General features: G+C 51.7%; 2 protein-coding genes across 2 annotated transcripts in view; both read right to left on the bottom strand.

The window, feature by feature from the left end:
- Positions 1-6,476, bottom strand: part of ALDH4A1 (aldehyde dehydrogenase 4 family member A1) — a 31,442-nt gene extending 24,966 nt beyond the window's left edge. The window contains exon 1 of the mRNA XM_082402944.1: positions 6,319-6,476. Within this exon, the coding sequence (XP_082259070.1) occupies positions 6,319-6,380 (62 nt within the window). The 5' untranslated portion in view covers positions 6,381-6,476. The remainder of the gene's footprint in view (positions 1-6,318) is intronic.
- Positions 6,477-8,321: 1,845 nt separating this feature from the next.
- Positions 8,322-14,808, bottom strand: part of IFFO2 (intermediate filament family orphan 2) — a 51,533-nt gene continuing 45,046 nt past the window's right edge. Inside the window, exons 8-9 of the mRNA XM_082402949.1 lie at positions 14,010-14,140; positions 8,322-12,792 (exon numbers count right to left, since the gene is read on the bottom strand). Coding sequence (XP_082259075.1) covers positions 12,687-12,792; positions 14,010-14,140 — 237 coding nt within the window. The 3' untranslated portion in view covers positions 8,322-12,686. The remainder of the gene's footprint in view (positions 12,793-14,009; positions 14,141-14,808) is intronic.

The raw sequence follows: 14,808 nt of genomic DNA, 5'->3' as shown, positions 1-14,808 counted from the left end.
GGTCAGGGGCTGGTCTGGGGGCTCAGCAAACACTGCTGGAATAGACGTAGCCCAGTGTCCCACCAGGGCAGAAGTTCAAAAGGTAGCAGCTACCAGCCCTCCTCTCCCTGTTCCCTCCCAAGCAACGTCAGAAACAGAAATCCTACAGGTCTCCCCCTACCTTCCCCAGGGCAGAGGTCCACTGTGACCTCAGGATCACATGCCCCTGTGGCTTTCTCTCTGCCTGGAAAGTCTCCAGGCCCTGGCCCCACTGTCCACCAGTCCGAACGTAGCTTAGGGAACAGAGACTAGTTCAAAGATCAGCCTGAGTCAACTAGAGCCAAAAATAATCCAAGGATGCCTGACAAACTTTCTTTTTTTTTTTTTTTTTTTTTTTTTGGCTCATGTGCCCTTTGGGATAACATGAGCACCCTTTCACTGGCTCAGGGAAAGGCAGCGTGAACCACTCGCAGGACTTGGGGCCTCTACAAGGATCTGCGAGGCCCTTCTAGGCAGGACTGTATTCCCATTCATTCATTCAGTCAGTCAGTCAGCACATATCTATCCCACATGGCAAGGATGCAGAGATAGCTCCGATGAGGTCAAACGGCTCACCCAAGCCGTGTGTTCATCACACCTGGCAGGTGCCTGGCTCTGGGACACAGAGGTGAATGCAACCCAACCTTCTTAGGGCAGCTCTCAGCCCTCCCGCTTCAGGAAAGAAGCATAAGGCAGAGTCTGAAGTTGACTCAGTTTCCCCGAACAACCCGGGGTGCCCCTTCTGCGCACCTGGGGACTTCACGGCCTGGGCCTGAGACCCCAGCTGCCCCTCCCCACTCTCGGCAGGTACCAGGATCTGAGCTAAAAAGGCTGCAACACCAAAACATAGCCTGCAACGTGTGAAATTTACAGAGCCTGCAAGCTCTGAAATTTACAAAGGGGAAAACTGAGGGGGCTGCTGCCAGGGGCTGAGCTGCCAGGGGCTGAGCTCCCAGGCCGCCCCTCCGCCTCCACCCTGGTCCAAGGCACCATCAGCTTTTGCCTGGACAACTACAACAGTCATTCTGGCTCCACTGACTCCAAGCTCCTCTCAAAACTGCTGGAATAAACTTAGTCCTGTGTCCCACCCAGGGCAGAAGCTTAAAAGGTAGCAGCTACTGGTTTTCATAGTCTTAACATGAAAATATGATCAACACAGAGAGACGGAGGGTAAGTGCTCGGCTCATAACTTACTGGCTTCCCATTTCTTCTACAATAAAGAATCAGAATCCTGGGACTTCCTGGCGGTCCCGTGGTTAGGACCCCGCACTTCCACTGCAGGGGGCACAGGTTCAATCCCTGGGTCGGGGAACTAAGATCCCGCATGCCACGTGGCGCAGCCAAAAAAAGAAAAGAATCAGAATCCTTACTGAGGCCTCCAGACTCATTTCCCATCACCCCCCACCCCCTCCCACCTCATCTGCTGCAATCCTGCCACCCTGGTCTCCCCACTCCACCCCACGCCCATCTCCCTCTGCAGGGGATACCAGCCTTGCCCTGCCTGGATGGGACCCCTATCAGATCATCTCACAGGTGACAACCCTCATTACAGAGGTCTGATTGTCTGTGCTCCCACACTGCCCAGACCACAGTAAGCATCTGAGAAATACCTTTAAAACAATAACACACAAGTGGACACCAGGCCCCCGGGACGGACGGGACTCCCAGGCCAATGTTCTTTGGCTGGATGCAGGTCCCCAGCGGCTGGGGTCAGGGCAGCCAAGGCCAAGGAGAGGACTAGAAAGGAAATTGCCTTTGCTTTGTTCAGCAGCTTCCGGGCTTTTCGGCTGTTATCTGGGACCTGATAAGACCAATCCTCCTTATCACTGAGATAAGGGACCAGTGATGGAGGTGAGCTGAGAGAAAGTACAGAGCCCAGGGCAGGGTCAGAAGGGAGGGGCCTGAAGCCCAGTTCAAAGAACTTTTCTGAAGCTTTTACGGCATGCCTGGCATAGTGCTAAGTGATGACCTCATTGAATCCACCCTACAAATATATTACCCTGCAAACTCTTATTACCTCTATTGTACAGCGAGGAAGCTGAGGTTCAGAGATTAAGAGCTCATGGTCACAGCTGGTGGAGTGACGGTGCAGGCTCTGAACCCAGGTTTCCTCACCTGGGAGACACGCTTTGGCAGAAACATGGGGAGCATCTCAGACACCTTTGGCCAGCTGAATGGGACAGGTTCATCCTCCTCATCGCCCAGCTGACACCTCCTCTCTTCCCACCTGAGCAAAGAGGCCACCCTGAGGTGGGAAGTGAAGCTCAGGGCTTTCACTGCATAACAATACCCGCTAGTGGGGGAGGGGATCAAAATAATGCTTGAAGCAACACTTATTAAGTTTTCTAGGTGCTGGCCACTCTTCAAAGTGGTTTTCGCGTATGAATTCGTTTACTCTCCAAGACAATTCCACAAGGTAGCGACTATTATCTTTCTTTTCCACGTGGGAACAAGAGGCAGCACAGAGAGGTCAAGCAACCTGCCCAGGGCCACACAGCTGCTAAGAGGTAGAGCCAGGATCCACCCCAGGCTGTCCTGTGGGCCATTCCAACAGCAACTGTTCAGCACCTGCTGTGTGCCGAGCCAGGTGCTGGGCACCGGAAGCCAAGTTCCCCAGGGTCCGTGTGCTGGTGCCGACTGCTGCCTGAGTGGGGATTTTGACACCTTTAGAAGCAAGTATTATTATCATTGTAGGTTCTACTTATTCTTTTACTCAATTTATTCACAGAGCGCACACTGAGTCCCAGGCCCCCACCAAGCCACTTGTCACATCATCTCTAATCCTTGTGCTACATGCCTGTTAATAGGATTATTCCCGTTTTACAGACAGGGCACTGAAGGGCCAAAGGAGAGCTGCCTTGGCAAGGCCACAAAGTGCTGGGTGAGCATGGGTTCACCAGGGGAGGACATTCCAGGCAAGAGGCACTGCCCTGGCCACCGCTTGGAGGAGTGAAAGGGCAGAGTACGTCCAGGGAATGGTGGGAGGTACCAGGCCCCAGCCCAGCACAGCCTCTGCCCATCCCAGGGGCGGGCAGGCTGGGACAAGCACTGGGGGGTTTTGAAATTGGGAAAATTAGACAGGCTGGTGGGCTGAGAGGGGTCCAAAGTTACCAGGATTTCTGCAGGGGAATTCCAGCCCGCAAGCCCCCTGACACTGGGGGGTGGGGCTGAACTGGAGTCACCTCTGGACCCCGGCACCCAGCGAGGTCAGATACAAGAGTATGTACGGGACAAAAATTAACATTGATTGTAAGCTTCCTATGAGCCTGGGTTAGTTCTTTTATTTATTAAATTTATATATAAATGTGTATTGTGGCTCTTTCCAAAGAGAATTTGCAGAGGACACCCATGACAAAGTTAATGAAATAGAGAAAAGGGCAGGCACGTCAGGGCCAAAGGAGACAAAAGGCAATCAATTGGGAGGTCTGGTGTTTACAGCTTAAGGCCTTGGACAAGTTTTCCTTAACTTCCACAGGCCTCAGCTGTTTAATCCGTGAAGTGGGTATAGTAACACCCACAGCATAGGTTGCTGAGGAGCTAAGTAACATCATCCATGTAAAAGGTAAATGGTAGCCATTAGTGACCATCCCCAGGCCATCCGTAAAGGCCAGGTGTTTGTCGTGACTGTCTCCCAGACTGGTTGTGATAAATCTCTGTTGGCAAGGAAGGAATCACGTAATCATTCTTTCATTCACCAAATGTTTGCTGAGGGCTTCCCAGGTGGCAGTCACAGTTCTAGACCCTGGGGACATATAACATGGTAGAGAAGTCTCAAGTGAAAAAGCAAGCTACAAAAATGGATTTGCAGGGGAGCCCATTTTTATGTTGTTTTTCTAAAGCATATATGTTCCTAGAATATTAAAAGGCTAGTAATCAAAGTGACAGCAGTGGTTCCCTCTGTGTGGTGAGCTGCCAGGCGATTTTTTGTAACCCTTTTTTGCTTTATCTGTACTTTGTACAATGGACACCTACTAATTAAATAAAAAGAAAATGCACAATCAAGAGTATGTTTAAAAATTGGTTGAGATTCCTGGCACTCCAGGCAGAAAGGGAAACACTACAGAACATCACCCATGCCAGTTCCCCAAGAGATGGTTTTTCTCAGCACTAGATCTTCTCGTGCAGGACACTGAGAGATATCACTGAAAACGTCCTAACGCTGTTTCTCCATAAATGCAGACATGGCATGCCACAGGAGTGTTCTAAATATCTGTCGACTAAATGAACAAGTGACCAAACACCAAAACTGTTCTCCTAGAACCATGGCTCTCAACTAGGAGTGATTTTGCCCCCCAGGTGACATTTGGCAATGTCTGCAGACATTATTTTGTTGTCACGACTGGGGGATACTATGGCATCTGGTGGGTGGAGGCCAGGGATGTTGCTAAACATCCTGCAATGCATAGGACGGTGCCCCACAGCGAAGGGTTATCAGACTCAAATGTTAATACTGCCGAGGTTGGAAACCCGGTCTGGGGCAGCGGGTCAGCTGCTGTATCCAAAGAAATAACCTGAACCGGCAGATCTGGTTGCAAAACGCTTTCTCTGATCGCAAAATGCTTTTTCTCCACTCAGGAGGCTTTGTAATTAAGAGCATGAGTCTGGAGTCTGACTGCGATTTTAGTCTCACATTTGTCTTAACAGACAGATAAGTTTCCCATCTGTAAAATGGTAATAATACAGGGCTTATCTGCACAATCAGGCCTATGGTACTTGATTGCTTGATAACTATTGCTGTTATGAGCTTTTATTTTTTTTTTTCAGAATAGGGATTTCTTTCTACCAGATATTAGAGGGTTTGTTTGTTTTTTTAATGTTTAAGGCTTTCTTCCTCATTACACTGAAAACTCTTGGAAGGCTCCCATCCACGTGTAAATCCCCTGGGTACCCCCCCTCCTGCAGTGTTTAGCAAAGCACATGCACACGGTAGGTACTCAGTAAACAGGTGAATCTATGTGGCTTCCATCTAGGGTCTGAGAGGGATGGTCTCAGAGTGCAGGGAGAGGCCGGCAAATGGGACCACGCTGAGGGTGTAGTGAGCGTGGCCCCCGTCCTCAGTTTGGAAAAAGAGCCCTTCTTGTCCATGTCCTCTTCCTTATCCCACCCCGCCACAGAGAATACACAGCAGCGCTGGGACTCATCCGTGCCCAGGGCACCCCTGCACCATCCCTTAGGACACTGATTAACTCAGAAAGGGCATAGCTCAGCAGGCGAGACGTAACTGCTGAGTCCTAGAGGTCAGGCAAACACTGGGGGCAGGAGCTGCCCAGTTCGGAAAGGGAGGTGGACAGAAACACGGGTCCATAGGGGTGCAGCCTCTCCAGACTGTGAGCCCCTCTGGGGCAGGATCTGTGTGCTACCTACCTTCTCCACCAAGCCCAGAGGCAGAAAGGGGCTCTGAGAACATTTGTCGCTGAGTGGGCAAGGGTCCAGGAACCCAACTCCACAGTGCGGGGGTTTGCAAATCTGTGTTTGCAGGGCAGCTCCACTCTGAAACTGCACCTTGGTTTCTTCATCTGTAATTTGGAATAACAGCTACCCACAGGAGAAGTTTAAATAAGAGTGATAATGACGGTCATGATTAATAGCAACTCGGCACTGCCTATGCGCCAGGCACTGTTCAATGCACTTTACATGTAGCAACTTATTTATTAATCATCACAATAAGGCACATACCCCAAGTGCGTAGCACAGGTTTGGCACGTTCAACGCACTCCATAAGTATTATTATTCCACCTATCAGAAGAAAGGAGTCCTTTTTTCTGCCCAACACTTAACTTGAAAAAAGAGGAAGGAGAAAAGAGAGAAATAGAAATGCCGGTGGACAGAAGAGAGGGAAGACCCAGGTAGGGTCCTGAATGTGAGACCGAGGGTGGGGAGGTGAGAAGCGGGGTGTGCTAAAAAGAGGTGCCCTGGGAGGAAGGCACTGCACTCCGGCGGTGGGCAAATTTCGAAGATCCAGTATCAGGAGAAGGACGAGTGATTAAGCGGCTACTTTCTAAGCGTGGGAGCCAACAGGGCACCGAGGCACCCCACCCCGCTGCAGGATTCGGGAAGGGGGTCCCCCTAGCTGAAGGAAGACCTTTGGAAGACGGGGGGATAGCAATGGGAGGAAGGCCTGCGTGGGGGTCGAACGGCATCAGAGGACGTGACCCCCGGCGGAGCGGAGACCCTGGGAAACCCGGCGAGGGTATGGCAGGGAGGGAGTCCGGCTCGGGGGCGAGGGAGCGCCCAGTGACTCCCGGGACCCCGGGCCAGCAGGCGCTGCAAGGGGCCTCCCCAGGCCCGGTGCTCACTCACCCGGCAGCCCTCCACGGGCGAGCCAGCAGGGCGCCGCGGAGCGCGAGGGGCGGCAGCAGCATCTTGAGCTTTCGGCACTGCTGTTCGCTGGACCGTTCGCCCCCGGAGCGGCTCTACTGCGCTGCCCCGCCCTGAGCGCACCACCTCGGCTGGCGGGGGGAACATGTCACCCCAGCCGTCCTCCAAGCCAGGCTCAACCGAAACGCCTCTGTATTTACCTTCTGCTAATAAGATAATTCCCTTTTGAGGGCATGATAAAGGATGTTATGTGACATAGGGCAAAATTGCCCAAAAGAGAAGCCTTGAAATGTACACACTTCCCCCTCCTCTCTTTATGGTATGACCCAGTCGCCCTCCAAAGGGGGCCGAGGGCAAAAGGGAGTGAGCTCCATCGACCAATCAGAATGATACATGGAAGCTCCTGGACCAATCAGAGGGGCGGTCATGTAGCCGCCTTCTTAGGCCGGGATAGAGGGGCTGAAGCAGCCAATAAGAGAGCGGGAATGGGACACGTGTGAGGCGGCACGGAAGGACAGTGGGTCTGCTAGTCAGGTGCAGCTGGAGTCCCAGCGCTACCACTCTTGCTGTCCTTGGCCAGTGGCTGCCAGAATATTCGGCCGTGCAGGGCCGCATAGCGGCCAGCCCCCTACCTCAACTCGGGGGCTGCAGCCCCTGGAATGAGCCTGCTGCCCCTGGCTCTAGCCTCCTGGTTGGGACTCAGCCGCCCTCCACCTCCCGGCCTGGCGCGGGGCCACCCAGCTTCCTGAGGCCTAGCGCTTAGATAAATCAGCCTGCTTCTTTGCAAATTACGATCAATAAAAGATAAAACCGGAGCCAGTCTATGCTCAGGCTTTCCTTCAAAGCCTGTGGACGCGGAACCAGTTGCTCCTGTGCTTTATTTTTGTGCCCCGCACCAAAATTTGAATTTTCGGGGAAGTTTTCTGCATGATGAACACGTGAACGTTATTTAAAACTCAGATTCTGAAGTCTTCCAGAGGATGGAATCTTAGGGACCCATTCGATTCCTAAAGTACTGTTACAGCTTTTCTAACGCTCTCTTCTAATATATCTGTTTATATTTCCTCCAGCAGCGTGTACCAAGAACTTGCTTAGGAGTCAGAGTTCAGTTGCTGATCATGGTTTCTCCCTATGACAAGGGCGAAATACGTAATTTTTCCTGGGCTTCAGTTTCCAAGTCTGTAAAGTGGGGGTAATAATACCCACCTTAGAACGCCCTCATTATTTCATGCTACTCCTTTCTCCAGGAGGGCACACTCTTTAAGGCACTTTGGAGAATTTAAACAGAGTGGGGAGTGGGAAAGGAAACTACAGTCGTCCCCCAGTCTTGGTGGGGCATTGGTTCCAGCAGCCCCTGCAGATACCAAATCCACGATGCTCAAGTCACTTACATAAGATGGCACAGTACAGTCAGCCTTCCCTATCCAAGGATGAGAAACTTGCAGATTCGGAGAGCCATTTGTACATTAAGCACAAGTCTTAGAGATGGTAAAAAGTTAATTGGAATTGGTAGTGGCTGTTTTTCTTCATCCTTGAAGAAAACCCTAGTCATGGGCCCAGTTCACACAGGTCAATGTCTCCCTGAATTCAGCCATTAACAGAAAGAAACTAGAATATTGGACAGTGTCAAATCCAGAGCCTAGGAGGTAGCCTTTCAAGGGCACTGTGAGGAGGTTTATGAAATGGGGTCGATGTGATTAACAGGACCTCAACTTCAAACCAGGCTATGCCAGTTATTCACTCTGTGATCTCTCTGGCTCTCTTCCCCTTCTGTAAAATATGTATAATAATTCCTGCTTTAACTACTTCCAAAGATTTTATTGTGAGATGCAAATATAACAGGTGATGTGAAATTTCCCTATTTGATCACTAATCAGCTAATTGTTTTAGTGGTTATGTGGCCCACCGTCCTCTTGCCCCTCCCCATCACCTCTTTATCCTTAATTTTTTTATCCTTAATTTAAAAAAAAACAAGGCACCATCAATTCTAAGACATTTCACTTTATTTAAAAGAAGCCAATATACAGGATATAAAGGGCATGATATTTACAACAGTACAGTAAACAGGTTGGTTTCCGGTAGGATCAGTAGTCTTTCAATGAATATAAACCCCCCCTTCCCCTTGACACTAGACCCAGCTGGCAGACAAACAGCAACAGTGGGGTGGGATGGGACTTCAGGATAGAAAGTCTCCCTGGATGGGGCTAAAAATCAGGTAGATGCTAAAATGTCCACGAAGGGGTCTGTGGGTGGGGTTGCCTTTGCCTTATCTCTTTGAGGGCTTGGCAGAGGGAATGGTGAGGGATTTAGCCTGAGACTAACACGCAGCCCACCCTGAGCCTGGAAATCTTCCACTCATGGAAAATTCCCTTCCAGGGAGAATCTGCCTTTACCGACACCCACCTGGCTGCTTCCAGACTCCTCACTCTAGGAGAGTGCCCTTCTAGAACCAGAGCTTAGTGTCTCAAGGTGGAGGACCCAGGAAGCTCCCAGCACCCTAGTTCCTCATCCAGGTCCCTGGAAGAGCACAGCAAGGACTACATCCCAGGCCTTGGCCTGGGGTTGGCACAGCCAGGGCTGGGCTGTAGGCATCTCATGGCATTTGCACTCCTGCTCCAGCTGCCTGACAACCTTGGACCCACTGAGGCCCAGGCCCCAAGGAAGCTGTGGGCTCCATGAACCAACAGCCCATTGCCACCCACACCCTACTGCTTCTCAGCTCTCTCCAAACACAGCTGACTTGGCAATGGATCTTGGCAGACCAGAGTTTGAGCAACTAATCGGAGCCCACCCTCTGAAGCAGAGCTTGTCCCCTACCTAGTGCCCCCTTTCCCTCCCACCACCCACCTCCGTTCTGAATTCCCCACTGCCCACCCACGCCCACAAGTGCCCAGCCCCCTGGACTTCAAAGGACCAAGGAGCTGGGGGATCAAGGGACAAGGAAATGAGGTGAGGGGTGACCTACACTCTGCTGAAGCCGCTCGTGGGTGTGGATGAGTAGGTGGTGAGGATGCGGAGACAGGTGAGGGGTACTGATTATATTAAATCCAGCAGCAACATGCATCTGTCCACAGAAAAATGCTGGGCTACCATAACTGCCTACCCTAGATTTAAAAAAAAAAACTTTCCTTTCATAAAAATAGATGAGAGTCTCTTGCTTTATAAATAGATTACATTTAGCTTAAGTTACACCTTACATGATCCCCTGCCCCACACCCTCTCCCCCATCCCAAGCCAAAGTGGTTTGATTCTCCAAAGGTCATCTGAGCTACATCCATAGAGCTAAGTCCATGATGGACAGGCCTGTCAGAGACCTCTAGACATACTGCCACAAGAAAACAAAATGTGTTTACTTGCCAATCATTTTTTTCCCTGTTCAGAGTCTCAGAGAAGTGTGTGTGTGTGTGTGTGTGTGTGTGTGTGTTCCACAAACAGGGAGCCCAAAGGAAGCTATTCTCCCTGTCCCTCCCCAATCCTCTCTTTTTATAAAACCCCCCAAAATAGGAGAGTGAGAGAGGGCAGCACAGGAGAGCCCATCTGAGACCAATTCTAAAATACCAATGTCAATATGACACTGGGCTGAGAAATAGAAAACCAAAATTCAGTATTTACATCTTTACAAAGGATGGACCAGTTCATCCCAACTGGACCTGGTGCTGCCCCAGCGAGCGTTGGGGTCTTTCTCGGCAAGCTGTGGGCCCATGGCAAGGGTACAAGCGGGGCCCACTGGCAACTAACTCAAAAAAGAACTTGGTGGGGAGGGAGGCAGCCAGGCCAAAACCAGGACCGCACCCTGAAGGCAGGTCACTAACACTCTTGCTGTCCCCCCATCCAACAGCCCCAAGTCCTTGCTCCCCAGCAAGAACAGCTATTGAAAACCAGCAAGACGGATCTTTCTGGCCAGCATCTGACTCTGGCTCCTGCCATTTCCATACTCCCCAGATAAATTCAGAGTACGCTAGTCCCCAGAGACAAATATTCTATGTATCCAAGGGGGAAAGCAAAAATAATACCATTGGACAGCAGTCACCATGGTAACCTTAGTTACCCCCAAATACTTACATTGTTGCCTAACTGTCTTAACTCTAAAGATAGGTCTGTCACCCTCCCACCACCTTGAGGAAAAACCTGGGGCAGGCCTCCACTCTGCCTACCTGTCCACGGCATTCAATGCCTCCCTCACCCTGGGCAGAGGAGGCCAGAGAGGCGGCCAGTTTCCCGGCCTCCCAGAAACGGAAAATCTTTTCAGCAGCTGAGGTCCAAGCCCAACTGGCTCTGATAACCTTTGGTTAAAATAAAACTAAAACTAAAACAACAATAACAATAACGACAATAATAATCTGATATGTTTGAACCCTGTAACCTTGAGAACAAGGGTCAGTGAGGAGGAGGAGAAGGGGTGATCTCTCCTCCAAAACCTCGTCCCTCCACGTACCCAACAAGGGACTATTTGGCTAATAAGAGATTCTGGGAATGGAAGACTTTCAGCCAGACTTTCACAGGGAAACAGCAGGAGGTTCCTCCACAACAACAACAACAAAAAAGGAAAAAACTCACAATAAAGGCCACCAAGTTCTGATAAATAAAATTACACACAATCACTAACAATCTCCTCTCTCTCCATATATATATATATATATATATATTTATATAATATGAATATTATGTACAATGATTTTAAGACTGCAAAACAGGTGGGGGAAAACGGAAGAGAGAGGAGGTCCTTACAGATCACTGGTACCCTGGGAGGAAAGACAGGGGGCCTGATCTACACAAGGCCAGATTTCCCCCTCTGCCTGCAGACACAAGCAGTGGGTAGCAAGGAGCTCTGGGCCTTGGGCACATTTTGCTCCTCTGACCTCCAGGGGGAGCTCCTGGGCCAACCAAAACAAAAATCAGCAATCACACCCACAGTAGTGGGTCCAAAAAGAAATTTAAAAAACGAGCAAAGCTGGCTCTGCTGGCTCCAAGCTGAGATCTGGGGGTGGCCGCCACACAGTGCCCTTTGACTCAGGCCCTCTCAAGTCTGGGGAGATATGGCTCAGCTGAACTCCCCAACTGCTCAATCAGGGAATTATGGAAAAAGGTGAGCTTATGTCCATGAGCAGAACAAGGACGGTTCTTACTCGAGCTCCTACTCTCACCACCTCCTCTCTGCCAGCAGCCCCCGCTGGCTCCCTCCCCTTCCCTTCCCAATGCCTGCCAGTGGCCAAAGAGTGGGCCACCGCGGCACAGTGGAGAACCAAGATGGCGGCGGGCGGTACCGACCCAGCTCCGAGGTGGAGGGGGTAGATACCAGGCCTGGCCCCCTCCAGACTTTCTCACAGAGAAATTACAGATCTATAACCCCTTACTGTTGGCTGGGAAAAACATCAAGTCATCAGGGCAATAAAAGACCCGCTCCCCAACCCCAACCCACAGAGGTCCCAAGAAAGCAAGCAGTCAGGTGGCCGAGGGCCTTACGGGGCCCAGGCCTCGCTAACGACCTTGACCAAACTCCCTCCCAAGTCAGTGCTCACCCTCAGAGGTTGCGAGAGAGATCGCCCTAGCTTCTGCCTCCCTCCCAGCTCCAGGGGAAAACCAGGGATCTAGGAGAGGGCCTACTTTCCACAATGGTATAAGGCAAGCTGCTTTTTTTTTTGTTTTGTTTTTTGCATAGTAGTTTAAACACAGTGAGGTTCCGCCTTCCCCCACAGTGCCTTGGCCCTCTGCTTTGCCACTCGATCCAGAAAGAAAAGAAAAATTTGTCTTCCCTCCCTCCTTCCATCTTTTCTCTCTTTCAGTAAGTGAAAAACCCTCAGGAATTCCCCCACCCAGGCCTGGAAAGCTCGCAAAGGCAAACAGCTCCTTCCTGGGGGGAGGTGGGCCATCCCAAGTCCAACTCCAGCAGAGGAGGGAGGGCAGAGCTTATGGCCAATCAGAGGAGCAGGTGGGAGGGTAGAAAACGGCATTGTACCACGCCAGGGCCCCCCCCCCACCCCGCACCCTCACCTTAGAGTTTTGTATAAAAACACCTGCTAGGAATAATTCTTTGGAGCTCAAAGTGGCTCAGCTTAAGGGAAAAGGCACAGTTAACACTGCATCGTCCGGACAGAAGTCTGCATTTGTAATGTGGAGAACAATAGAAATTGACAGCACCATTCCTTGGGTGGGTGGATGGAGAAGGGGCACTGGTTGGTGGTGGGCGGAAGGAAGGAAGGAAGCAGCGGTCCGTTGGGGCCTCCAGAGAAGGGAGGGCATAGGAAGTCTGCGTGGCGAGGGCTGGAGCCCCACTTCCTGGCCCCGTGGGGAGAGGCGGGCAGAGGCCCCATCACCAAGACCACCAGGCACGGGCTGGGGGACATCAGTCATCAGCTGACCATGGGCTCCACATCCGCCTCCCGCTCAAACTCATCCTGGATCTCGTCTGTACTTCCTGAGTCGCTGCTGGCCATGGAGCTAGGGGACGGTGAATTCCTGGAAGGCACAAGAGAATGGGGGACATCAGAGGGCAGCCTGAGGACCTCTGAAGGGATTCAAAGAGCTGGAAAGACGGAGCAGCCATTCCTGGAAAACCTAGCCTCAGAGGGGGATCCTGCCCCGAGGCCCGCCCTTGCACCACGTGCCTTAGAATCTTCAAAGCCCAGGCGTTGAACGTGGCTATGGAGACCTATTGGGAGGCCCTGCACCCGCCTCTCTAATTGCTTGGTGCTGAGAGCTCCTTGGGAGCAGAAACCACGGGTCAAGCTCAGTTTTTACACTCCCATCACCTGACACACGTCTGGACAATTAACTCAGAGCCCAAAGGGAGGCCACACAGGACAGTGGTTAATAGCACTGGTTTTGAATTCTCACTTTATCACTGCTGAGCTGGGGGGCCTGGCGCAACCTATTTTCCCTGCCTACGGGCCCGCTCCTCCATCCAAACAATGGAAAAAACAACAGTGGCTTCTGGGAATCAATGAGCTAAAGGTGACATGCTAATAAGCCCAGGGCCACACACACGCAACTTCCCCCTGCCTCTCCCTCTCTTACAGCCCAAACAACAGCCTGCAAGAATATCGTCATGATAAGAGAAACAATTATAATGAATATATCTGTGCTTCATGCCAAGCATTTTATGTGTATTATCTCATTTTATTATTAGCATATCTGTCTTCCCCGAAAGGCTGAGTGTTCCTTGAGGGCAGGGGCTCTGTCGTGGTTCTGGTGTCCCCCAGCAAATAAAAGAGGCCTGATGCATGTCAGTCTCCCGGGGACAGTCCCATATGGCCTTGCGTTGGAAGACGGGAAAGGAAGGAAAATGGCTTCCTAAGGACACAGGTGAGCCCCGGCCACCTCCTCCACCCACCAGCTCAGCAGGAAGTGGGGCGTGGGCTCCAGGAGGGCCGGGGCTGCGAATGTTCTGCTCATCACTGTATCCCCATGGCTTTGCACAGAGCAAGCCTTCAACAGTAGCTGTTGAATCAATGGGGACAGGGTTGTTGTGAGCGGTCACGTGAGATTAGATGTGTTAAGGCATTAGCACACAGTAGGAGGCTAATAGTCATCGGATGCACAGACAGGTGGATGGACGGATGGACCAATGGCCTGGGCAGGTGAAACCACCAGGCTATAAGTTGCAGCCCCACAAATCCCGCCACCCACCCCAAGGATGCCACCACTGCATTGCCAGGGAGGACAAGGCCGGGTACCTGTCTGCGGAGCCTTTGATGAGCCGGCGGCAGGTCTCCATCTGCACGTCCAGGCCCCGCTTCATGCTGCACATCTCCATGTACTCATGCAAGTGTCGGTTCATGTCGCTCTTGGCCGTGGCCAGCTCCAGCTGAGAGGAACCAACATGGCATAAAGGGGAGGCCAAGGCATCCTCCCTCATGGCAGACCACTCAGCAACCTCCCGTCCTCAGTGGCGGTGGCAGCATCGGGGCCACCCCAGGACACCACGCCCTCAGGGCCCTCCCTCTGCTCTCTGCTCTCTACATACTGGTGCAGGGCCCCTAGAACCACTTCTGCTGGAAGGTGAATGGTTGCTTAGCAACCACTGGGGCAGCCCTAGCAACTCCACCCTGTCCGGCATCCCCGCAGTCCTTTATGTGGATTGGATTAGAAAAGTCCTGAAGTCTCTCGTGTTTCTGACCCTTCTCCTCTACCAAGTGATACATCCCCCAGGAAAGGAGCTGGCCTTCTCTTTCTCCAGCGTGACAACAGCAGTGACTCTCACTGATAGATGTGGCACAGCACACAGGCTCCAGAGCTGGGAGAACTGGGCTTACAGGCTGGTTCCTGGCTGGGGGGCCTTGGGCAAGTCACTTGGCCTCTTTTAACCTCATCTCCTCCTCTGTAAAATGGGGCACACAGTACCTACTGCATAGCGTGGAGGCACCCAGGTCCCTCTAGGTACATACATAGGGTATGCGGATACCATGGAGGGTGTATTTTTAAAGGGCTGAGTGCCCAGTGTCACTTGATGTCACTCAAATGTCAGTTCTCATT

The sequence above is a fragment of the Balaenoptera borealis genome, assembly GCF_965194805.1.
Source record: "Balaenoptera borealis genome assembly, chromosome: 1".
Lineage (NCBI taxonomy): Eukaryota > Metazoa > Chordata > Mammalia > Artiodactyla > Balaenopteridae > Balaenoptera > Balaenoptera borealis.
This window is presented reverse-complemented; position numbering and strand designations above follow the sequence as displayed.